Source organism: Mandrillus leucophaeus, unplaced genomic scaffold (genome assembly GCF_000951045.1).
Source record: "Mandrillus leucophaeus isolate KB7577 unplaced genomic scaffold, Mleu.le_1.0 Scaffold164, whole genome shotgun sequence".
NCBI lineage: Eukaryota > Metazoa > Chordata > Mammalia > Primates > Cercopithecidae > Mandrillus > Mandrillus leucophaeus.
Genome location: NW_012101632.1, coordinates 1,550,329 through 1,574,765, shown reverse-complemented (window position 1 = coordinate 1,574,765; position 24,437 = coordinate 1,550,329). Strand labels below are relative to the sequence as shown.

Genomic DNA, 24,437 nt, shown 5'->3' with positions numbered 1-24,437 from the left:
TAACAGGAGATTCCTAAGAGATATGATCCATCCCTCGTCGGGGCTGCGGTTTAGTGGTGCCCAGGCCTGGGACAGAGCAGGCAGGTCTACCCTTGCAGGGCCCACTCTGAAAAGGGAGCTTGGGGCCTCTGGGCTCCACCTGAATTAAAACCACTGGGGCCAGGCGTGGTTGTACACACCTATAATTCCAGCTACTCGGGAGGCTGAGGTGGGAGGATTGCTTGAGCCCAGGTGTTCAAGGCTGCAGTGAGCTGTGATTGCACCACTGCACTCTAGCCTAGGTGACACAGCAAGACCTCAACTCTAAAAATGTGTGTGTGTGTGTGTGTTTGTGTGTGTAAACCACAGGGCCAAAAGAGTAGAGAATGCACTTTCCAGGCAGCTGTCCCAGGGGCCTAGGGGACCCAGAGGGCCCAGACAGAGCGGCTGGCCCCAGGCTCGCTTGCCTCCCCAGCTGCAGGGAGGGGGCAGGCAGATAGGCAAGGGAGGAAGTCCCTGGCCTGGAGGCTGAGACTTGGCCTTGACACCAGTGTGCCAGGCAAGGTCCCTGTCTCTGTGCCGGGTCCCCAGCGGTCTGCCAGATCTTACTGTGGCTGGGAGCGGAGGGTACAGCCAGGGCCTCTGTTCTTGTCCCTGCCCAGAGGCCCCCAGGGAGAGGGGGAGGGGTGGGGCCCTGGCGCTGCACCCTGGGCACCTGTGTGTGTAGAGGTAGGTCCTGTACATACGTCCGTTCATGTGTGCACAACCCCACACAGGCCAAGGACAGCGATGATGATGATGATGTCACTGTCACCGTGGACCGAGACCGCTTCATGGATGAGTTCTTTGAACAGGTGGGAGCCAGCACACCCCACCCTTCCCGCACACTAGCAGACCTTGGGGGGCCACTCTCACCTCTGAGCCAGGTTCAGGGATCTTTCACACCTGCACCTGGCTCAGCAGCTCCAGGGTGCCAACAAAGGAACCGTTTTGTGGGTGATAAATGGAAGCTCAGAGCGGAGCTAAATGTGGGATCGCACTCTTCCCCATCCGGGTCGGAAGGACGCACCCCCACTGCACCCCAGCACCCGGAGCCTGGCCCGTCCTCCCCCTGAGCCCTGACCGCAGCCCTACTCTGGGCCATGCCTGGGCCCCAGAAGTGTTCTCCCCCGATTTCCTCCTCCTGATCACCCGGCTTTGGTCCGCAGGTGGAGGAGATTCGAGGTTTCATTGACAAGATCGCAGAGAACGTGGAGGAGGTGAAGCGGAAGCACAGTGCCATCCTGGCCTCCCCCAACCCCGATGAGAGTGAGTATATGGGATGGGGGACAGGTTTCAGGCCCCACAGGCCTCCGGGAGGGGCTGCTGCCAGGGAGGCCTCACAGGACCTCAACAGCCTTCATGGCTGGTGGGTGTAGGAGTGCCTGGGCAGGCCAGGGTCAGGAGAGTATCAGCAGAAGCCTTAGGAAATGCAGTTGTCCCCGGCCTGGAATTGGGGGGTCAGAACCCAGCGTCCCAGGCCAGCCAGACCAGGTCTCCCCGAAGACCTGGGTGATGGGAGAGGCGATCGGCCCCACCCTTCTCAGGTAAACTGGCTTTTTTTTTTTTTTGAGACAGAGTCTTATTCTGTCACCAGGCTGGAGTGCAGTGGCATGATCTCAGCTCACTGCAACCTCTGCCTCCTGGGTTCAAGCGATTCCCCTGCCTCAGCCTCCCAAGTAGCTGGGATTACAGGTGCCCACCACCACACCCAGCTAATTTTTGTATTTTTAGTAGAGACGGGGTTTCACCATGTTGGCTAAGACGGTCTTGATCTCCTGACCTCGTGATCCGCCTGCTTCGGCCTCCCAAAGTGCTGGGATTACAGGCATGAGCCACTGCGCCCAGCCAAACTGGCTTTTTTCTAAGGCAACTGGGCTGGCTGCAGCCCTGGGCTTTTGGGAGCGAGGGAAGGAAGGAGGGAAGGAGGGAGCTGTCTGTGATCAATAGGAAGGCCTCTCAGTCCAGCCCCGCCCCGCCCCTCGCCTCCCAGGGGAGCAGATGGCAGCTCTAAGGCGTCAGCGCTGTGGGAGGGCAAGCTGGCCAAGCAGGCAGAGCTTCCGGAAGGAGCTGGCAGCCCTGGCACCTGGCCACGTGGCACCCCGGGGCGGGCATTCTCAGGGCTCTAGGAAGTCAGCCCTCTCCCTCCGCACTGGGAGCCTGTGTGTCAGGCTTGCGCTCCGGCCCCAGACAGGTTCCCCCAACCCGGTCCTCGCGTTCCTGTTGAGATGTTGGTTACTACACTGAGAGGTGCCAGGCTGATGGCATAGGTGCCCTTCCCTGGAGGGGGGCTCACCCTGAGTCCCAGGGATGCAGCCATCAGGTGTTTGAGGGAGGCAGGCCCTGGCCACGCAGGTGCCTGAGGTCAGATTTTCTTCTTGCCTCCAGCACAGCCTCCCGATCTGGGACCCCTCACCCCCAAGCCCACTGGCATCTTCAAGAACCCAGAGTAAATCTTTCCACAGCCCCAAATTGTGCATGAACCCAGGTCAATGCCATACCAACTAAGCCAGTGCCCCGCCCTCAGAAGGCAAAATGGGTCAGGTGGGAGCAGGGTGGACTGCCTCAGGAAGGGCAGGAGGAGAGAGGGACACCCAGGGCTCACCACGCTGCGCTCCTCGCCCTAGAGATTTGTTAGATGGCAGCATGAGACGGATGTCTCTGCGCCCAGAGGTATCTGGGTCACCGTGTGTCCCTGTGTGGGCTGTTCCTGCTCAGGGTCAGGAGGTGGCTGACTGCGGGGTGGGACGGAGGGCTCTGAAGAGCAGGGGAGCGGGCCTCTCGCTGCTGGCAGGTGGGGCGGGCATGGGGCAGCAGAGCTGTCTCCTCCACACCTTGGGTCGTGCAGGCCACCTCCTGCACCGTCTCCTGCTGCGGTGTCATGCACAGTCATAGGGACTTGTTCTGAGTCACCACCCGTGAGCTGAGGAGTCCCAGGCTCTCGCTAAGGGGAGGGGGCTCATGTTGGGGGTTCTAGGGCACAGGCGGTACAGAGTTAAGGAGAAGTCTCGAGGAAAGATGGCAGTGAGTGGGGGGCTCTCCTGGGCAAGGCGGGCTCTGCCTCCTCTGGGGGCTGCCATCCGGCCTGGGCTATTTTGGGTCTGAGCAAAAGAGGCTGAGACGTCAGAGCAGCTGGTAACCGACTTTTCCTTTGTTCCTACGGATGAGGCGCCCTCCTCCGCGCCTCGGAACCCCCACTTCCCCGCTCCACCCCACCGCATTCCACTTGGGAGGTGACCCCATCTGGGGCCTTCCTAATAGCCACTCTCGATACCCCTCCCTGTCCCCTCTAGGACAAACCCCAGCCCCAGAGGCAAGCAGAGGGGCGGGTGGGAAGGTGACAGCCGGAGCTCAGTCCCAGCTTCTCCTGGGGCGGAGTCCTGGGGGTGTTCTGAGACTGGGGTGTTGCCAGGAGCACCCCCAGGGGAGGCAGCTGTCATGCCCCACTTTTCCAGCCAGCTCCTCTCAGGCAGGGGGGCAAGCTGGGCACCCCCATGACCTCTGCCAGCTTTAGGGAGATGGTTCTAGTTGGAACAAGGGTCACAAAACACTATGCCACCACCCTCCTCCAATTTCACCAGGGCCCCAGCTACCTGCCACGGCCAGGGCCGACTATGCCCACCTCTTTGGACCTCAGGGCCCACATCAGCGCCCACCCAGGCCATCCACCCTTTGCCCCCTTCCACCCACCGGGCACTTAGCACCCCGGGAGGCGCAGCTTTGTGGGAACGGCAAGGTCTGCCCCACCCAGAGTGTTTGAGCCTGCGACTCAGGGAGTGCAGGATGGTCCCCTGTCAGCTCCCTGGCTGGCTGCCTACCCTCCTGAGCCACCAGGTAACACCAGGTGAGCCCGCACCCCCCCCCCCAACTTCAACTCCAGCAAGCATCAAGTCACTGTTCCCGGTGCCAACTCCAGCATCGCCAGCTGCTCCACAATTATTTCTGCCTTAAATTTAGACCCATCTGTTATCTCCAGGGGGTGGGGGCGCCAGCAAAGGAGGAAGGGAGGCTCCTCCGAAGACAGCACAAGAGGGGGTGAGGCTGCAGCTGGTGCATCCCTGGCCCAGAATTAGGGAGGGGGCAGGCAGAGCCTTAGCCAGGGGAGCAGGGGAGAACCGGGATCTACCCAGAGCCCCCATTGGGCCCCCTGTGCTGGAGGCTGAGTCTGCACATCAGTCCCCGGCAGAGCCTAGGGGGCCGCCCCCATCCTTTCTACCTCCCCAGAGACGAAGGAGGAGTTGGAAGAACTCATGTCCGACATAAAGAAGACAGCAAACAAAGTTCGTTCCAAGTTAAAGAGTGAGTCAGGCTTGTCTGGGGGTGGGTGGGGGGCATTCTAGGCCTGCTTCCTCTGGGGAGCCCATGGGGTTTTGCTCACCCTGAGGGGGTGCGCCGGATCTTGCTTTCCTTTCTGAGGGTGGCGTCATGTGCCCATTCACTCAACAGCTACTTGGCAAGGCCCGTTGGTGCCAGGCTCTGGGTTGGGCCTGAGGACACACCCGCCCGAGGCTTTGTCGAGGGAGGGCTCCACTCTGGACGGGCACTGCCCCTCACCTCTGCTAAAGAGGGTTAAAGAAGTGGCCAGCACTTCCTGGTCTCATGCAGAAGCCTTGTATGCTGGGTGAACGGACACGTACACCCCGTGAGTGCCAAGGCCTCGGGGCCACATGCCCTGCAGCAGCGGCCCCCTGGCTCTCCCCGCTGTGGGCACGGCCCCTCGTACACAGCCTCTCTGAGCAGAAAGGGAGCGGTACCCAGGCACAGAGTGGCCGGAGCTGCCAGACCTCACACACACTCAGAGCTTGGAGTGGGTGTGCATTTACACACGTGCACACACCACACAGCGTTACAGCTGGAAGGGCCTCTGTAGGCCCCTCCTCCATCAGTGCCTGGCACTGACCCCACCAGCCACAGGCCACACACATACCCTAGGAGATGTGGGGAGGCAAACAGATGCAGGATGTGCGGGTCGGGGGCGGGGGTAAAGGGGGCTGGTTTTGACTCAGCACCCACCTGTGCCCCCAGGCATCGAGCAGTCCATCGAGCAAGAGGAAGGCCTGAATCGCTCCTCTGCTGACCTGAGGATCCGGAAGACACAGGTGCGGTCGGGAGTCTAGGGTGGGCGGGCACCTGAGACTCTGGGTCGGTCCCCGCGGGGCCTGATCCCTGCACCTGCATCTCGGGCCCCCAGCACTCCACGCTGTCCAGAAAGTTTGTGGAGGTCATGTCAGAGTACAACGCCACGCAGTCCGACTACCGCGAGCGCTGCAAGGGCCGTATCCAGAGGCAGCTGGAGATCAGTGAGCTGGGGGCGGGGCCTGGGGCTGCCTCAGTGAGCTGGGGGCGGGACCTGGAGTGGGCGAGGCGTGGAGGGGCGGGGCCCGAGGCTGCTGCTTAGTTAGGGGCCCGAGGGGCGGGGCCCGAGGCAGCCGCTGAGTTAGGGGCTGGAGAGGCGGGGGCCTGAGTCTGCTGCTGATCTCGGGGCTGGGGGGAGCCCGGGCCTGGGACTGTAGGGGGCGGGGCCCGATGCTGCTGCTGAACTCCCCGGAGAGGGCTGGGCTCAGTGTGACCCCACTCGCTTGCAGCCGGCAGGACCACGACCAGTGAGGAGCTGGAGGATATGCTGGAGAGTGGGAACCCCGCCATCTTTGCCTCTGGGGTGAGTGTGGGCCCCACCCCTCCTGCCATGATCCCCTCACCATGTTCCCCACGTTCATGACCCCTAGTGCAGGGTCTGGACAGTATGTGGACACAGACCCCTTGTAAGGCAGGTTTTAAGGCAGGAGGAGTCCCAGAGAGGGGAAAACACAAGGCTGAGGTCACATAAATGTCTGTGGCAAAGGTGGACTCAAGACCCCTGTCTCCTGATGCCTCCCAATTGGACCCACTTCCTTTCGCCGGCCGCCAGGGGCTTCTCCTCTTATTCGTGGGCCTTTCCCCTCCTGGAGGACATTTGGCCATCTCCGTGTTCACGTGAAGCCGGGCAGGAGTGCTCCCTGAAGGAGGTGGCACATAGGTGTTCGAGGCAGGCTTTGGGGTTGTGAGTTCCAGGAGAGAGCGGGGGAGCAGTCACATTCAGTGTGGGGGGAAGGGACGGGAGAAAGGCGGTTCCAGGCCTGGGTCCACGGGGCAGTCAACTTAGGCTCTGCAAAACGCTGGTGGTAAGGACTGTCACTGAGCACTCGCTCTGTGGCCAGCACAGGTGGAGAGTGTCACTAGCCGCAGGTTACAGGTAGGAGATTGGGTCGCAGAGAAATTACATAACAGCTAGCAGGTGGCAGAGCCAGGTAGCAAGGCGGGCAGGGCTGTGGCTGGGGAGGAAGCCTCGGGTCCCCTTCCGGAGCAGCTCTGCCCACCCCACACGCCCTCCCCGTCGGCCCTCTGCCCTGCCCCTCAGCAAGCCTCTGGGTCCCAGCCCCCTGCTCCCACCCCCAGATCATCATGGACTCCAGCATCTCGAAGCAGGCTCTGAGCGAAATTGAGACGCGGCACAGTGAGATCATCAAGCTGGAGAACAGCATCCGTGAGCTGCACGACATGTTCATGGACATGGCCATGCTTGTGGAGAGCCAGGTGAGCGCCGGGCCCCCTGCCCTCCACTCCAGCCCACACCAGCACCCAGGGCTGCACTAACCTCACCCTTTCTGCCCGACACGCTGCCCTGCCGGGGAGACCCCAAGTTCTCAGGTAACCAATCACCCGCTGTTGAAACTGCCGCCAGGACCCTGCCCACCTGAAGGTCCCTGTCCTTTGCATGGCTCTGCTTGACCTTCAAGGACCCCAGGCCCTGCATGGCCCCACCCCCTACACCCCGTCAACTCTCATTCCCCTACTGTTTCCTCATGGGGCCACTGTGGGCCATGCATTTCCCCAGTGACCAGGACAGCTGAGGGACCTGCTTCCTGGAGTGAATAGCTTTTGGGCAAAAGGGCTGCCAAAGAACAAATGGGAGGTTCTTCAGTGGGGCTCAAACTTGAATGAGTCACCTGGAGGACTTATAAGTTTCCAGGTCCCTGTCCCAGAGTCTGGCAGGTGAGGGAAGGCCGGGAAGATACCTGTCTGACAAGCTCAAGGGTGGTGCCGCAGCCACTATGGTTCCAAAGTTACACTCGGAGTAACACTGTGCCCACGACGGGGCGGCTGCCTTTGTTTGAGTGAGTGGTCAAGGAGGGCCTCTCAGGAAGGGGCATTTGAACTGATGCCAGAAAACGGTGAAAAGGAGCCAGCTGTGAAGACTTCACAGGGGAAGATGAAGAGCTGGCCCCAGCAACACTAAGGTCCCAAGCCCAGCAAGACCCAGACTTATTTCAGGAACAGAAAAAGGAGGTCCATGGTGCTGGGACACAAGGAGTGGTCGGAACTGAGATGAAGCTGGAGACGAGGTGGACGGGGCCTTGGCAGGCAGTGTGCTGAGGAATTTGCAGTCTCTTCTAGATTGGAGGGGGTTTGGGTTGTTTGTTTTTTGTTTTAGCAAAAGATGGGATCTTGCTGTGTTGCCCAGGCTGGTCTCGGAACTCCTGGGCTCAAGTGATCCTCCCACCTCAGCCTCCCAAAGTGCTGGGATCATAGATGTGAGCCACAGCACCCAGCCAGGTTGGAATGTTTTAAGTATGGGAGTGACGTGACCTTGGTTAGGAAGCAGGGAGGCCGTCAGGAGGCTGCTGCTGCCACCATCTGGTGAGAAACAGACCACAGTGACGTGGATGCCAGTGAAGGCAACGGATGGACTTGGAGAGGGAGACACGCCCTAGGAGTCTTGTGGGGCAGTGTCATGGTCAGATTGGCCTCTGGGGTATCATGGGACCAGATCACAGGACTCAAGAGGGCTGTGGGGCTGGGCAGGGTTTTTTTTGTTTTGTTTTGTTTTTTGTTTTTGTTTGAGAGAGAGTCTGGCTCTGTCGCCAGGCTGGAGTGCAGTGGCGGGATTTCGGCTCACTGCAACCTCTGCCTCCCGGATTCAACTGATTCTCCTGCCTCAGCCTCCCAAGTAGCTGAGACTACGGATGTGTACCATCATGCCTAGCTAATTTTTGTATTTTTAGTAGAGTCAGGGTTTCACCATGTTGGCCAGGATGGTCTCAAACTCCTGACCTCAAGTTCTTAAAAGACTGAAGACCCCAGACAGCAGACAGAGCTGGATGGAGCCGTCATGCCTGAGGATGTGGGTGTGGGGAGGCTCACCCATGGTCACCTCAGGAGCTATGGCCGGGGCAGGCCCAGACTCTAGCACACCCACTCCTGCTCCCACCTTCCTCTGCCTGACACTGCCACCTCTCTGACTGTTCTCTGCATGGTCCCCAACCCTCAGCTGAGACTGCATGGCCAGCTCTACCCCCAGGATTGCTGCTCTGCGGGGAGACGTGGGAGCTGCCTTGGGGAGCCTGCCTGGCCCTCTAACAGCCCGCCCAGGGTGCCTGGGCCAGATGAGAAGCTGTACCCCATCCTCCTCATGCCCCCTTTTTCTCTCTGGCCTCAGGGTGTTTTCCTGAAGTCCTGCCCCGAGCCCCAACCCAACCCTGAGGAGGGGGCCCTCTGGAGCTCGGGTGCCCCCCGCCCCACAGGGGGAGATGATTGACAGGATCGAGTACAATGTGGAACATGCGGTAGACTACGTGGAGAGGGCCGTGTCTGACACCAAGAAAGCCGTCAAGTACCAGAGCAAGGCGCGCCGGGTCAGTAGCCCAGCCCTGCCCAAGCCCATGCCCCAGCACCAATTAGGGACTCCCAGCCATCCCACATCCCTCCCCATCTCACCTCTCTCCCTGCTCTCGGGAGCTCCCCATGACAGCCCCCTCGAGGCCGTCACCTTCCCCTGCTTGGATCCCCGGCGACTGTCCAGCCCTCAGCCTTCTCCGTAGTCCCACCCCACCTGACACCACCACTGTCTGAGGCCTCTCCTGCCCGCTCCCCACACAGAAGAAAATCATGATCATCATCTGCTGTGTGATCCTGGGCATCGTCATCGCCTCCACTGTCGGGGGCATCTTCGCCTAGAAGCCACCCAAACTGCCACTCCACTCCGGGTGGGCCACCCTGAGGAGGCCCTGGCTGCTGCTACTTGGCTGGCCTGCCCTCCCAACCCCCGCCTCTGGCTCAGAGCACCCTCCCTCCTGGCCCCCATGCTCCCTTCTCTGCCATGGGCCCTCCGTCCCCGCCCCGTGTCGTGTGCATGATCTCTGTGTGTGTCTGTATGGAAGAGGCAGAGGGAGGCAGCCAGCGGGGCGGGACGCAGTGTGTGCAGCGAGGGGCAGACCCAGGCAGGGCCGCCAGGGTGACACAGGCCATCCTTGCCTTCAGTAACTCGGTGGGACCGGGTTCTCCTCTTCCCTGGGGACCCTAACCTTGCCTCCAACTGACCTGCCCTGTCCTCTGGCCTCTCCAGCTGTCCCCACAAGCAGAGCCCTGAGGGGTGGGGACCAGCTGGCCACATGGTGCTGCTTTTCAGGTTAGGGGAGAGGTGGCCGTGAGGGACAGCCCAGCTCTGAGCCTCAATCGCTGATCACTGCCAGGGAGACTCAGGCTGCCATGGCTCCAGGCTCCCTCCCCTGCCTAGGGGCAAAGTCCATCGGGTCCTGGGCCTCAGCTTCCCTTCCGACATTCCTCCAGCCCCAGGAGCAACCCCTTGGGCTGGGCCTGACCCCAGGTGTCCCTCTGGAAGGGGCTGGTTGGTGTCCCATCTCCAGCCACCCCAGCAGCCAGGGAGGCAGAGCAGGCTGCTGTCAGGCCCTCGAGCCAGCGTTGCATGTTTGGGATGGTGGCCCCTGCTGTCTTGCGCTCTGGGAAGTCAGATGTCATTTCAGGCCTGCAGTCTCATCCTGCCCTTGCCATCCCCCATCGACGTGCCACGTGGGTGTCAGGTGTCCCGGATGCAGTATTCGGCAGCCAGCCAGGGAGGGCTACCTCGTCCTCCTCACCACCTTGGGGCTTCTCATGGGAAATGTGCCCCCGCCCCAGCACCCCCTCCCTCGTGGACAGGCAGGGAGATGCATGCGAGTGCATGCAGCAGGGGATGGGGCCGTGTCCGTGTGCCCCACCCTCCCTCGGCTTTACTCCTGCCCAGTGACTGTAACCGTCCGTGTTGCCTTCTTGAACAGCGATTCCCCCCAACCCCTTCACCAAAGGTCTTGGTACAACCAGCTGCCCATTTTGTGAAATTTTTATGTAGAATAAACATTTGTATCTGTACCAGGCCTCTGTTCTAGGTTTCTTCCCCAGGTCTCCTGGGGGAAAACCTTAGGAGGGTCCTCGCTGTTGCCCAAGCTGGCCTCCCACCTCAGCCTCCCACGGAGCTGAGACCACAGGTTGTGCCTGGCCTGGCTGCTCTAGACTTCTTGCCATCTGCAGTGTCGCAGTCTTAGAACTTGAGGATGAATAGATGTGGCACTAAGAGTAAGGGCTCAGAGGCGAGGATCCCAACTCAGCCTCAACCCCACCCTGGACCTTCAACTTCCTCAGACCTGTCTCCCGCCATACAGTGGAAAACATCCAGGCCTTACTCCCTGATAACAGGCCCAGAGGCCACACTCGAGGCCTGGAATCTGACACCTGCAGGAGACCCCACTGCAGGGCTTGGATCCTCAGGCCCCAAGCCTCACCCCTCTCCCAGACACCCGGCCCCTCGGGCCCCTGCACCAACTGCCTAATGTCTTAAGCTGCTGAACAGCTGATCCAGCTCTGTAGTGCAATGCCCAAGATCTTGCCTCTTCCCACATGCACAAGGCTCAGGCAAACCATTCCACCTCCTCTCCTATCACAGCCTGCCGGGCAACCCCACACCGCCCCAGAGCAGTGGACCCGCCCTTTCCCACCACCAGTGACGGCCGAGAGATCGGCCCAAGACATCTGAGCGCTGGGCTGGTCGGCAGCTGACCGTGCAGCAGCTCAGTGCCACAGTTCAGGCCGGGGCCACTGGACTGGCAAGGCCTTCACAGGAAGGGAAGCCAGAGACTGGCCAGCAGGCACCACAAACACATTTCATCCGGGCCCTCTTCCCAACTTTGCTTGCTGTGATTATGGTATAGTTATGTATGAGCCCCAAATTAAAGGACTCTGTTCCTTGCAAATGGAAAGAATGCTTTCATGCACGTTAAGTTTTTTTAAACCCGATTCCTGCCTGGGGAGTTAAGCAGTAGCCCACCAGGAGGAACCGGAGTTTAGTGAGAATCACAGAGCTGGGAGATGCCAGAGCTCCACAAAAGGAATTTTTATTTCTTGCTTTTAAACAAAATAAGATGCTCAAGAGCTTTTTTTTTCCCCCCTCCTAGAAACGAAGTCTCATTATGTTGCCCAGGCACGTCTTAAACTCCTGGCCTCAAATGATCCTCCCGCCTCAGCCTCCCAAGGTGCTGGGATTACAGGTGTGAGCCACCACGCCCGGCCCAGAGTACTTTTTTTTTTTTTACTGCAGAAAACATTTTCAGAACTTTAGAACTTTTCTAAAATACTACTTTGTCAGCTGAACAATATAGAAAAGTACAGAGGCAAGTGCCTGTCCAGAACTGTGTGGTGACTTAGAAGCGGGGCTTGCGCTTGCGGCCGGTGTACTGGGTGTCAGGTCTGACTTCCCTGTGCAAAAAAGGAATAGGACAGTCTCAGAAAAAAAGATCAAAGCAGCCCTGGACCCTTCAAATGCAGGGGAGCTCTTAGTGGCAACAGGCATCCACCCCCCCACCCACCCTGCCAGCTCCCAGGCTGGCACTCACCTGCCCTGGCGCCTGTGCCGCTCCTTCTTCTCCAGCACCCATGCCCGGCTCTTCCTCACCATTCCCCGCCGCAACATCCTGAATGGGACCCTGTGGTGGAGACACAGCAATGAGCTGATGGATGGCTGATGGATGGGGCTGCCCAGCTGGCCCCCACTTGAATCCATGGCAAGCTTACCTCTGAATCTGGTGGCCTCAGATGCCCCTTCCCTCAAATGCTCCACCTTGCCTACAACACAAGTCCCCACTCTGGACACCCTCCTTCCCAATAACATCCACCCGGGCCACAGAGGTTGTTGGGTGGGGAGAGGAGAGGGCTGGGCCAGGCATGGAGATCTCAACGCCAGCAAGCAGTCTGTTCCCTCTTTGGGAAGCAGCTAAGCAGCAGTAAGCAGGCCGCTTTCTACCAATGCAGTGACACATCATCACCTGAACTTCAAGAGCACAGTGGACAGTTCACGGCAGGAGCTTAGGGTCCACAGCTCGGGGGCAGGAAGACAGGGATGGAAAGGAGGGGCTGAAAAGGAAGGACTGAGGGGCATGAAGGAAGAAGGAAAGAGGGCTGGGGTAACCCCGAACACCCCTGTGACCATCCATAGAAACCCGAGACAGGGCAAGCCAAGGAGCTGCCATTTGGGTGCCTGAGCCTGATGGGCCAGCACAAAGCAGGAGCAGTTGCAGAGCAGGACTGGGGACACAGGAGTCATCATCTCAAGGTTCTACAAGGAGTACAAAGCAAGGGCAGAGTGGCAAAGAGGGGCCAACAGGTGGGCCATGGGAGAAGCAGCAAGGGGGAAAGTCATCAAGGGAGCTAAAGGGAAGAGGTGAAGACAGGGAGTGCCCCAAAGCACAGGTCCCAAGAGAAGTTGGGGTCCAGCCCTGCAGGAGGCACAAGAGGCGTGGGAGGGAGGAGGCCAGGAGGAAAGAAGGAACAGGCCAAAAAGAGAGCCTGGAGACTGATTAGGTAAAGGCTTAAAAGACTTCTTAATTCACCTATTTATTTAAAATAAACAGGTGTCCTGAATGTGATTAGACTGAGGTGACAGTAACAGAAGCCCTTCCCTGCTCTCTACCTCATCTGAGGAACTGAAAGTGTGAGCCTACAGAACGAGGGATGGCAAGGTATGTGCTGGGCACCCTGAACACACTGCCAAGATGGGTGGCACTACCCCCACTTTTCAGATAGCTGAGGAATGGATGCTCACGTCATTCAGCTTACCCGTGTTTACTTTTAGGATATGTCGTCTGAAGACCCCAGTGTGAGGACAAAAGGGATCCTAAGATGCATGGAGTAGATGAGGCAATGTGTACCTCCCCTGTGAGGAAGGAGATGGGAGTGCACCCTGGGAGCACAAGATGGACCCCTGAGAGAAGAGGTCATCCAGAAGGGCCCCAGCTGCCCATGGGGAATGAACTAGGGAAGCTAAGGGAAATGAGCAAAGACCCAAGGGGTCAGGCAGCATAAACCTATGGTGGACGCAAGGAACATGCCTGGCTGTGCCCAGCTGTGGGCCTTCCCCACACGTGCATTTGGGGCTCATTTTTCCTCTTAAATGTCTTAAAAGGTCTTAAGACCTTTCCCTCATGTCAACTGGAACTCAGAAATAACCTCCCTCTTCACTACCTTATCATCAACTATTCATTCAGAAAAATACTGAGCACTTTTTACTAACAAGACACTATTGTCAACGTCAGGGATACAATACCAGTCCTCAGCAAGTTTTCATTCTAGCTGGAGATACAAAGAGTAACCAAGTCAACTGGTATGTATGACTTAGAGCAGCGAAGGGTGTTAAGGAAAATCAACCCGAGCGGGGAGCGGAACTGCAAGGAAGACACTGAAAGAGTAATGTCAAGATACAACTTACATTTTAGAAAAAGAGAAAAAGACCAGTCTTGCTGCTATGCAGAAAATAATCTGCAAGAAGCAAAGACTGCAAAGGCAGGGAGACAAGATAGGCAGCTGCTTCAGCAATCCAGGCTAGGCGTAGTGCTGGATTAGGCTCTGCTGGATTAGACTGTTGGAAGCAGGGAGGGCCAGCACGGGGATACACACTGAGGGACGGACAGCAGGGCTCAATGACAGGCTGACGGGATGTGAAGTGTAGGGAGACAGGAATGATCAAGAATGGCAAAGAATGGAGGATGAGGCTGGGCACAGTAGTTCACGCCTGTAATCCCAGCACTTTGGGAGGCCAAGGCAGGCAAATCACGAGGTTAGGAGTTCAAGACCAGCCTGGCCAACATGGCGAAACCCCCTCTCTACCAAAAATACAAAAAATTAGCTGGGCGTAATGGTGGGCCCCTGCAATCCCAGCTACTCGGGAGGCTGAGGCAGGAGAATTGCTTGAACCCGGGAGGCGGAGGTTGCAGTGAGTTGAGATCGAGCCACAGCACTCCAGCCTGGATGACAGAGTGAGACCTCATCTCAAAAAAAAAAAAAAAATGGAGGATGGCCAGGCATGGTGGCTCACATCGGTCATCCCAGAACTTCGGGAGGCTGAGACAGGGGGGCTCGCTTGAGGCCAGGAGTTCAAGACCAGCCTGCACAACATGGCAAGACCCCATCTCTACCAAAAACTTTAAAAATTAACCAGGCATGGTGGCATGCACTTATAGTCTCAGCTACTTGGGAGGCTGAGGCAGGAGGATCATTTGAGCCCAGGAGTTTGAGGCTGCAGTGAGCTAAGATTCCACCACTGCACCCTAGCCTGGGCAAGAGAGCAAGACCCTGTCTCGAAAAAAAAAAAAAAAAAGAACGCTTAGGGGATGAAAACCAAGAGCTGTTCTGTTTGAAATACCCGTGTAAAGTCCAGGTATGGACACTGAGGAGGCACTGGGAAACCCCAGATGGCAGAGAATGAAGATACACATTTAGGAGTCAGGAACTTCTGGCTGGCATTTACACACCACAGATAGAGAAGGGATCCAATCCAGGCTGGGCCCGGGACTCGAGGAGGAAGCAGCAGTGGACTGAGGAGCAGCCAGGAAGGCTGAGGAAACCACGACCATGGGTGGAAGGCCAAGTGAAGGAAGTGTCAAGGAGGGAGCGCGCTGCTGCCTCCGACCCTACTGAGCAGGCAGGACAAGAAAAAAGGTCAAAAGTGACCAGACGTGGCTCGACGGAAACTGGTGGTGGCCTCGACAAGAACGATTTTTGGTAAGACAGAATTGTCAGCCTGAGAGGTGGAATGAGAGAATGGCAGGAGGGAAGAAGAAAGAGGCAGGTGTGAGTTCTGCTATGAAGGCAAGCAGTTCAATGGGGCGGCTAGCAGTTGTTATGGGGTTAACTAAGGGAGGAACTTTTCTAGAAAAGGAGAACTTGTGCAGCATGCCTGTGTGCTGACCGAAGTCACCCAGGAGAGTCAAGACGAGCATGCAGGAGGGAAGGGGGAGCCACGGCACCCAAGGGAGAGGGTCCCGGATGCAGGTGGAGGGCAGCGTCAGGAAGGAAGGCGACAGCCTGCCAGGTGTGGCAAGAGGAAGGGGTACGTGTGGGCTCACAAAGGGAGCTCCAAGCTGCATGGCTGCCCGCAGACATCTAGGACCCCAAACTCCTAGCCCCAAACAGGCACAGTCCAAACGGGGCCTGGTGTTTCTACCACCACCTTGGTGTCCCTGCTGCATGTGACCTGAGAGGCTTGGGTGAGGGCAGAAAGTCCACGTCTAACAAATGTGGCAGCCCCCGCTGCAGCCGGGGCAGGGTTCAGCAGTTGCTTTACCTCTCATTGGTGAACACAGACTCCCTGGGTTCATCTTCATCCTGATTTTCACTCAGCCCCTGCAGGAACCAAAGTGCACTTAGGTCACCCTGAAGAGTTCTCAACCCATCTGCCCCACTCCAGAAGCCCGGGCACCCAGGCCTGAGCCCTTCCAACAGGGACAAGGTCCAGTCCCACGAGAAGGAACCGACATGCCTTTCTGGGACCTGAAGAGCAGAGGTCTCTGCCTCCGGATTCCAGAGGACGTGAACACTCCAGGCTCTGCACTCTGGGGCTGGGCCCTGCTTCCCCACCAGTGTTCTCCCAGCAGGCTCTGCAGGCTGAGCCCCACTGCCTGGAAGTCAAGACACAGGCCTGCGGGCAAACCCAGTGTCCCTCACCTCTGGTATAAAGGACGAAGGCCCAGAAAACAAGCAGAGGTAGAATCTGAAAGGAGAAAGTGCAACGTGAGAACTGGGTGGAGAAACCCCATAGGGAGACAAGTTCTCGCCACCCCGTCTCCCCACCCCGCCTGCCTGGACCCTGGTGACCCACACCCCAACACTCCTCTGCACCACTGAGTGGCCTGGAAGGGCTATGCCACTACCCTCCCTCCTGCAGCCCAGGCAGCACACCAGCCCCCAGCGCTCACTTCTTTGCTTTGGCACTGTTAGGGTAGTCCACCACCATGCCACCGGAGAAGCCCGCCTTTGTGGCCTGGGTTGTGATCAGCTCCAACTGAAGAAAGAAAGGCAGTGGGTCATGCAGCGGAGGCGAGAGGAGCAGACAGCTTTACCTCCCTCCCCTCCTTCAGAAACCAGTCTGCCTCAGGACGAATCCTGCCTGGGAGAACTTAAGGTCGCTGTAAGCCACGTAGAGAAAAGTGCAGGCATGGCCCACACCTCGCTCAGGAGAATTACGGAACAAAGCTACTCCCCTCATTCTCACTTTCCAGCGCAGGGACCCAGCTCTCCACTCAAGTTTAGGAAGGAGATGGCCACAATTGGAAGCCAGACTCATTCATGTTATTAGTCAGGGACAGCTCTTCACTTATCTTTCAACATCTACATCCTGCTCCGCCATTCCTTAATTATACATCACACAACAGACAACTGTCGGTGCCCTCTCCCCCTTCCTAAATGGCATTCACTTATTTCGTTATGGAAATTAGTCGTATCATCTTATCTATAATACCATGTCATCTGCCAAGGGAAGACATCCCACCCCACCTCCGCAAATGCCACCCCCTTAGGATATCAGGTCATCAAATGTGCCATCAGGGGCCACACTAGGGTGCGTGTTTTCTCCTTTTCCCGCCAATCTGCATAAGGTTCTGTGTCGCTTCCCCAGGACAGCTTACCTGTTGAGTCTCCCCGCTCCCCTGCACACCCAGTAGCCAAGGGACTCACCTGCTCTGAGTTCTCAGGGTATAGCTGCAGGACAGCTCGGGATCCCCGGACCTGAAAGAAACAGGAACATCACTGTCTTACAAATGACCGCATCAGCTTAGGGCCTGGACACCCTCCCTTCCTTCATTCACCGAGTATTTCCTGAGTTTCCATTATGGATGAGGCACCTCTGTTAGGGCTAGGGATAGTCATGAACAAGAGATCAACCTGAACTTTGGAGCTCACATTTTAGTAAGGGAGGCAACTCATTCACAGTAGCAATTTTTCCTTTGTTCCAAAAAGAGGAATTGGACAAAGTGACAGTTTCCTTTCGGTTCAGTTTACTTTCGGTTCCAGAAGGTCTGTTTCAGATGGACACTTGAGCAGAGATTTGAACGGAGTGAGGAGCTGGCTGTTTAAACGTAGAGGGGAAGAGCCTTCCAGCAGGGAGAAGAGGAAACATAAAGGCCCTCGGAACTACAAAATTAAGCCAGTACGCCAGGAGGAAAACTCATGTGACACACAAGACCAGTGGCCAGATCGGCAGGGGCAGTCCAACCCAGAAAAGACCAGTGACCAGGTCGGCAGGAGGAGTCCACTCCATGAAAGACCAGCGGCCAGCCGTCGGCAGGAGCGGTCCACCCCATCAAAGACCAGTGGCCAGCCATCGGCAGGAGCAGTCCACCCCAGGAAAACTAGGGGTGGGCTGGACCAGGCTAAGGAGGCAAAAACCACTCAGATCCTTCAAAACGGACTCATTTTTAAGCTGGCACAGTGGCTTACACCTATAATTCCATCACTTTGGGAGGCTGATGCAGGAGGATTGCTTGAAGCCAGGAGTTTAACACCAGCCTGGGCAACATAGCTAGACACCATCTCTAAAAAAAAAGAAAGTAAAAAATTAGCCTGGCATGGTGGTGTGTGCCTGTAGCCCAAGCTACTTGAGAAGCTGAGACCAAGATTTCGAGGGCGTAGTGAGCTACCATCATACCACTGCACTCCATCCCAGGCAACAGAGCAAAAGTCTGTCTCAAAAAACAAGTAAGATTTAAAAAGAACTCATTTTTAGGACTTAAAATCTCAGACTATCATCTAATCCTAGTGAACAACTGAAATTAACATCATTAGTTAAAAAGGCAAGATAAAGCTAATATAGGCTCTCTCTGCGGTAAATAACTATCCTGTTCCCCATCCGAGGAAAAGGATCAGAATTAGGTGGAGGGAGAAGTGAGGAGTCAGAAGCATGTGGGCACTTTGGAAGGTACCCCTCTGGATGGTCTCAACACGACATCTCTTGTCCTCACTCTGCTCAGTCCATGCCCCCAAACCAACTTCTGATCCCCAAACCAACTTCTCATTAAAACTCAGAGTAATAGACATAGGAATACCAATCAACAGAAGTAGGCCCTGTTGCAAGTTACTAAATTGGTCTCCGATTTTGCCATCAGTGATTTCTGGGTTTGATTAGCGTATATCAGTCCATTGAGCTTGAACTTCTTTAGGCTGAGAACCTGGACAGAAGCAACCACAGTAAGGTCCTGCGGTCCCATATGAGTAGCGTTCCCATCATGGGACACCTCAATTTCCTCACTCTACCTGCAGGGCTACGGAGGGACAGGCAGCTAACCCAGATGGGGAGAAGATCTTATACTCACGAGAACAGAAAAAAGAGAAGCAAAAAAGCAGTACAGGCGCTTGGCAGGGTTTTCAGACTTCTTGTTAGCATTACACAGCCACTGCACAGCAGAAATGCTAAAAAGGAACGGACCTAGTCAGGCAAGGGAGCAATCCACATTGCTCCCCTCACCGCTTCAAGCTTCTCGACATCATCCGTCTTGGATCTCCAAGAGAAACCCCTCCTCCCACAGCTTCCCTTCTTAGAAAGTGCAGGTTCAGGCCACGTACAGTGGCTCACGCCCTGTAATCCCGGCATTTTCTGAGGCCAAGACAAAATTGCCTGAGGCCAGGAGTTCAAAACCAGCCTGGACAACATAGCAAGACCCCATCTCTACTCAAAAGTATTTTAAAGTTTAAAAATTTAAAGACAAAGAAAAAAGTGCAGGTCCACTGCAGGTCATGATTCTACAACACTGGGAAAATAGGACATACAGAAGGACAGCATTCATGTCCCTCAGTCAGTCCCAGAAACCTTTCCTCAACCTTGTTTCTATCTGCATCTCAACTTGAGAATTCCTCCATGTCAAGACTGTCTGCCCACACACCCCTCTCCTTGTTCCCTTCCTCCAATCCAAGGAAACAGGCTTTAGACTATTCACACACACACAGCCACCCCATCACCCTTCCTCTTAAATCACTCCCTTCCACTCTACCTGTTAAATGTTTTCACAACCCCCAGATTTAAAACCTCAAGCGGCCGAGCACGGTGGCTCACACTTGTAATCCCACTATTTTGGGAGACTGAGGCAGGTGGATCACCTGAAGTCAGGAGTTTGAGGCCAGCCAGACCAATACGGTGAAACCCGGTTGCTACTAAAAATACAAAAATTAGCTCGGCGTGGTGGCATGTGCCTGTAATCCCAGCTACTCAGGAGGCTGAGGCAGAAGAATCACTTGAACCCAGGAGGCGGAGTTTGCAATAAGCTGAGATTGCACCACTGCACTCCAGCCTGGGCAACACAGCAAGCCTCCATCTCAAAAAATAAACTAAAAAAACCCTCAAGCAGTCACTATGTCTTCCTTCCTGCCCTTCCCCTCCCTCTGCTGTACACACACATGCAGAGCCCTACCTCCACTCCCACTGCCTCTCCCAACTTTCACGTCCCCCCACCAATGCTCAGCGCTACCAGCTCAAATGTTTCCACCTAACTCCCTCTCCTCTTCCATCTGAAAATCACCTTCCTTAAACACACATCTGATCCCGTCACCTGCCAACTCCCCATCAACCATCAAGCCCAAACTTCTTAGGACATACTTAAGTGCCTTCTAGGAACCAACCACACACAACGCCATCTTCTGTGGAATCTCTCATTCATCACTCTCATCTCAGACCCTTTTCCCACTAGCGTCAGTGCCTCTGCCCACTGTTCCCTCACTCGGAAACCCTCTCCTTGACTATCGAAATTCCTCCCAGCCTTCAAGGCGCAGCCCCTCCACCCAAGGCTTTCCTGTGCTCTGGCAGCCCCACGACTCTCTAGGGCACACACCACTCACGGCCTTATATTCAGTTGCCTGGTCCAAGTCCTAAAGCACCTAATAAACCGTGGAGAGTATTAAACACAGAGACTGTTTCATTTCCCCGTACTCCACAGCAACTTGTATGTCTTACATGTAGCAAATGTTTACAAAAGAAAGTCTGGGCCATGCGCGGTGGCTCACACCTGTAATCCCAGCACTTTGGGAGGCTGAGGCAGGGGGATCACAAAGTCAGAAGTTCAGTACCAGCCTGGCCAACATGATGAAACCCCGTTTCCACAAAACTACAAAATCAGCCGAGCATAGTGGTGAGCGCCTGTAATCCCAGCTACTCAGGAGGCTGAGGCAGGAGAATTGCTTGAACCCGGGAGGCGGAGGTTGCAGTGAGCTGAGATCGTGCCATTGCACTTCAGCCTGGGCAATAGAGTGAGACTCCATCTCCAAAAAAAAAAAGTGTGCTATACCACCTCACCTCTCCCCCAAGACAGACAAAACTGACCACCCCCCTTCCGAAACATACAGACCATACTGCTGGTCTTCGGCTTTTCACAGCTTAGAACACCTCACCTGACCATTACCAAAAAGCATCTGCTACCCTTGAAATTATTCCCCAACCCCTCTGGGTCTTGTTCCAAGATGTAAAAGGAAAATCTTCTAATCCAAATTTTTACCTCTCACCTGGCTCCCCACTTCACATCCCCACCACTCAACCTAGGGTAACCAAAGGAGGTCACCCCTATTTTCTTACCTTCACTCTCACACTGCACCAAAAACTACACAGAACTGATTGCAGCAGCCTAAGGAAAACGTAATCAATTTTAACGCTCTCAGATCTGTTATCAAAGTGCTATGCCGATGTTTAATCCAACCCTGATTACAGAGAAAGGACTCTGGAGCACTGAAGAGATTAGAGCAAGCCCCGCCGCTCTCCACCACAGTTATTTGTTGGCAAATAAAGATGGCTGTTGGGGCCCACAAGATATCTGCTAAATGGCTGCTAGAGGCTAAAAGACCACCTCCCCTCCCCCACCAGACACACAAAGCCAACACAGAATCCGTACCAGTGGTGCCTGAACCCAGCAATGCAAAATAATCACAATAGTAGACAAGTTTTACTTTTGAGATGAAGTCTTGCTCTGTCGCCCAGGCTGGAAGTGCAGTGGTGTGGTCTTGACTCACTGCAACCTCCGCCTCCCAGGTTCAAGCAATTCTCCTGTCTCAGCCTCCTGAGTAGCTAGCTGGGACTACAGGTGCCCACCACCGTGCCTGGCTTTTTAGTAGAGACTGGGTTTCACTGTGTTGGCCAGACTGAAAAGTTTTAGAATCCAGAAAAATACACTCTTAGGCCTTATTCTAACCTTGTAAATCTGAAAATCCCATGGGATGTGTATTTGTAAATATCTGCGTGACTGCTGCACAGCCAGGTTTGGAAAGCACTGGCCTGCAGGACTAAAAGCAGGAAGTGGCCGGGGTGGCTCACACCTGTAATTTCCAGCATTTTGGGAGGCCCAAGTGGGTGGATCACCTGGGCGACATGGCATCTCTACAACAAATACAAAAAAAAAGTAAGCTGATCGCGGTGGCTCACACCTGTAATCCCAGCACTTTGAGAGGCCGAGGCGGGTGGATCAGGAGGTCAGGAGATTGAAACCATCCCAGCCAACATGGTGAAACCCTGTCTCCGTTAAAAATACGAAAATTAGCTGGGTGTGGTGGCATGCTCCTGTAATCCCAGCTACTTGGGAGGCTGAGACAGGAGAATCACTTGAGCCTGGGAGGCAGAGGTTGCAGTGAGCCCAGATCACACCACTGCACTCCAGCCTGGTGACAGAGCAAGACTCCGTCTCAACAGAAAAAAAAAAAATTAGCTACGTATGGTGGCATGGGCCTGTAGTCCCAGCTACTCAGGAGGCTGAGGTGGGCAGATCACCTGAACCCAGGAGGTGGAGGCTGCAGTGTGAGCCGTAATCACAGACACTGCACTAGAGCCTAAATGACAGACTGAGACCCTGTCTCTAAATAAATAAAAGCAGGAAGTGAAGACCCTCACCTGATGCAACCGTCAAATGTGCCCGGCTTGAATGGGATGCCCTGTCCCATATCCCCCAGCAGTAGGTCTCCCTCTATCTCTCGGTCCACAGCCTCATCTACGTTAGAGAAAAGGCAATCAGAGAAAGAGACAATACCTGTGGCTTCTCCACACCCATCAGGGTAATCCACGCTGGTGCCAGACAGGACATACTTACCCAGCATGGCAGGGCTGATATCCAGGCCCACCCAATAGTGCCCTTCATCTGAGAGATAACTTCCACTCAGCCCAGTGCCACAGCTGGAAGACACAATCACAGACTCACGGTCAGTTTGCAAAGGTACTTCACCACCTTAGACATTCTGAACCAGGCCCCAGAATCTCACCCAATATCCAGCAGGTAACAGGGCTTATTCTCTGGCAGATAAAGAAGCTCCAGTGCTCGCCCAGCCATCCTGGTCTGGATATCAATCATCCGTGAGCTGGGAAGGCAGAAACACAAGTGGACATGGTAAAGGAGTTCTGGGTGAATACCTCCCCCAGACCAAATAAAAAAAAAAAAGCCAAGTTAAAAAAAAAAAGGATCAATCATCCCAAGGTACTCTTTTCTGACCCCTTCTAAGTTGGGATCAACAAATTCAACTATTTAAAAGTGACCCCCTGGCCGGGCGCGGTGGCTCAAGCCTGTAATCCCAGCACTTTGGGAGGCCGAGACGGGCGGATCATGAGGTCAGGAGATCGAGACCATCCTGGCTAATACGGTGAAACCCCATCTCTACTAAAACAATACAAAAAACTAGCCGGGCGAAGTGGCGGGTGCCTGTAGTCCCAGCTACTTGGGAGGCTGAGGCAGGAGAATGGCGTGAACCCGAGAGGCGGAGCTTGCAGTGAGCTGAGATCCGGCCACTGCACTCCAGCCTGGGTGACAGAGCAAGACTCCGTCTCAAAAAAAAAATAAATAAAAAATAAATAAATAAATAAATAAATAAATAAAAGTGACCCCCAAATTCCATGTAATTCAGGACCATGTTATTTTGTGGTAACAAATTATCACTGTACCAGCTGCCAAGCAGATGTGTAAAAAGCAAATCACTTTCCTAATAATAAACAACCATGGGATCTGCAACTCTATTAGGCTGGGCTGCTCTAGCATTTGTTGAAACATTTTCTGCAAGAATTATCCTCCATAGTTTCTCTCATCTAGAAGGATCAATAATGCACAAAAACCTACAGAAGCACAGTCCATGAGAAACACAACATGAGCCACGTATGGCCTCCCAATAGCCAGTTAAAAAGAAACTTAAACTGGTGAAAGAAACTGGAGTCATATTTTTAACCCCATACATTTGATAACGTATTTTCTTTAACCCAATATGTTCAAAGTACCACTTCAACATATAATCGACATAAAAAGTCAGCAGTAAGGACCGGGCCTGGTGGCTCACGCCTATAATCCCAGTATTTTGGCAGGTCAAGGCGGACGGATCCCGTGAGCAATTTACCAGATCCTTGGGCAACGCAGCAAAACCCCCTCTACACAAAAAAATTACACAAACTAGCCGGGCGTGAAGTGGTGCGCCTGTAGTTCCCAACTACCCGGGAGGCGAGATTGCAGCCACTGCAGCACTTCAGCCTGGGCGACAGAATGAGACCCTGTCTCACACACACACAAAAATATCAAGCTATTTCAGCCAGCGTGGTGGCGAGTGCCTCTAGTTCCGGCTACTGGGGAGGATGGCTTGAGGCTGCAGTCGGCAGGGATCATGCCATGGTACTCCTGCCTGGGCAACAGACAGACCCTGTCCGTAAAAAAAGAAACGGTATCCAATAGCTATTGATTGATTGACTGAGTCAGGGTCTCACTCTGTCGCCAAGGCTGGAGTACAGTGGTGCGATTGCAGCTCACTGCAACCTCTACCTCTCAGGTTCAAGAGATTCTCCTGCCTCAGCCTCCCATAGGCTGGCTAATTTTTGTATTTTCAGTAGAGACGGGATTTCACCACGTTGGCCAGGTTGGTCTCGGAATTCCCTACCTCAGGTCATCCATCCGCCTCGGCCTCCCAAAGGGCTGGGATTACTGCCGTGAGACTCCACGCCCAGCCAATAGCCATTTACTTAAATAGGGCTAGTCTCTCAGTGAAAAAGCATGGAAAAATCACAAAATACCTTTTTTTTTTTTTTTTTTTTTTTGAGACAAAGTCTTTCTCTGTCGCCCAGGCTGGAGTGCAGTGCCGTGATGCCGGCTCACTGCAACCTCCCCGTCCCGGGTTCGAGCGAATTCTCCTGCCTCAGCCTCCCGACTAGCTGGGATTACAGAAGTCCGCCATCGCGCCCGACTAATTTTGTGTTTTTAGTAGAGCTGGGGTTTCGCCATGTTGGCCAGGCTGGTCTCGAACTCCTGACCTCAGGTGATCCGCCCGCCTCGGCCTCCCAAAGGGTTGGGATT

The 24,437-nt window shown here is 55.3% G+C and overlaps 2 protein-coding genes across 4 annotated transcripts in view; one reads left to right on the top strand and one right to left on the bottom strand.

Annotated features, from left to right (window-relative positions):
* Positions 1 to 10,208, top strand: part of STX1A (syntaxin 1A (brain)) — a 20,448-nt gene extending 10,240 nt beyond the window's left edge. The window contains exons 2-10 of one of the 3 annotated variants that reach the window (XM_011976338.1): positions 756 to 833; positions 1,188 to 1,287; positions 4,243 to 4,317; positions 5,044 to 5,117; positions 5,210 to 5,318; positions 5,604 to 5,677; positions 6,454 to 6,591; positions 8,626 to 8,690; positions 8,935 to 10,208. In XM_011976338.1, the coding sequence (XP_011831728.1) occupies positions 756 to 833; positions 1,188 to 1,287; positions 4,243 to 4,317; positions 5,044 to 5,117; positions 5,210 to 5,318; positions 5,604 to 5,677; positions 6,454 to 6,591; positions 8,626 to 8,690; positions 8,935 to 8,947 (726 nt within the window). In that variant the 3' untranslated portion in view covers positions 8,948 to 10,208. Of the gene's footprint in view, positions 1 to 755; positions 834 to 1,187; positions 1,288 to 4,242; positions 4,318 to 5,043; positions 5,118 to 5,209; positions 5,319 to 5,603; positions 5,678 to 6,453; positions 6,592 to 8,579; positions 8,691 to 8,934 lie in introns of all 3 variants that reach the window. The other 2 variants (XM_011976337.1, XM_011976336.1) reach the window with 2 other exon arrangements.
* A 998-nt stretch (positions 10,209 to 11,206) lies between these two features.
* The window catches only part of WBSCR22 (Williams Beuren syndrome chromosome region 22), a 23,904-nt gene continuing 10,673 nt past the window's right edge, over positions 11,207 to 24,437 (bottom strand). Inside the window, 11 exon segments of the mRNA XM_011976335.1 lie at positions 11,207 to 11,583; positions 11,721 to 11,810; positions 11,899 to 11,949; positions 15,443 to 15,501; positions 15,823 to 15,868; positions 16,074 to 16,159; positions 16,831 to 16,881; positions 18,465 to 18,561; positions 22,013 to 22,109; positions 22,209 to 22,291; positions 22,378 to 22,473. Coding sequence (XP_011831725.1) covers positions 11,529 to 11,583; positions 11,721 to 11,810; positions 11,899 to 11,949; positions 15,443 to 15,501; positions 15,823 to 15,868; positions 16,074 to 16,159; positions 16,831 to 16,881; positions 18,465 to 18,561; positions 22,013 to 22,109; positions 22,209 to 22,291; positions 22,378 to 22,473 — 811 coding nt within the window. The 3' untranslated portion in view covers positions 11,207 to 11,528.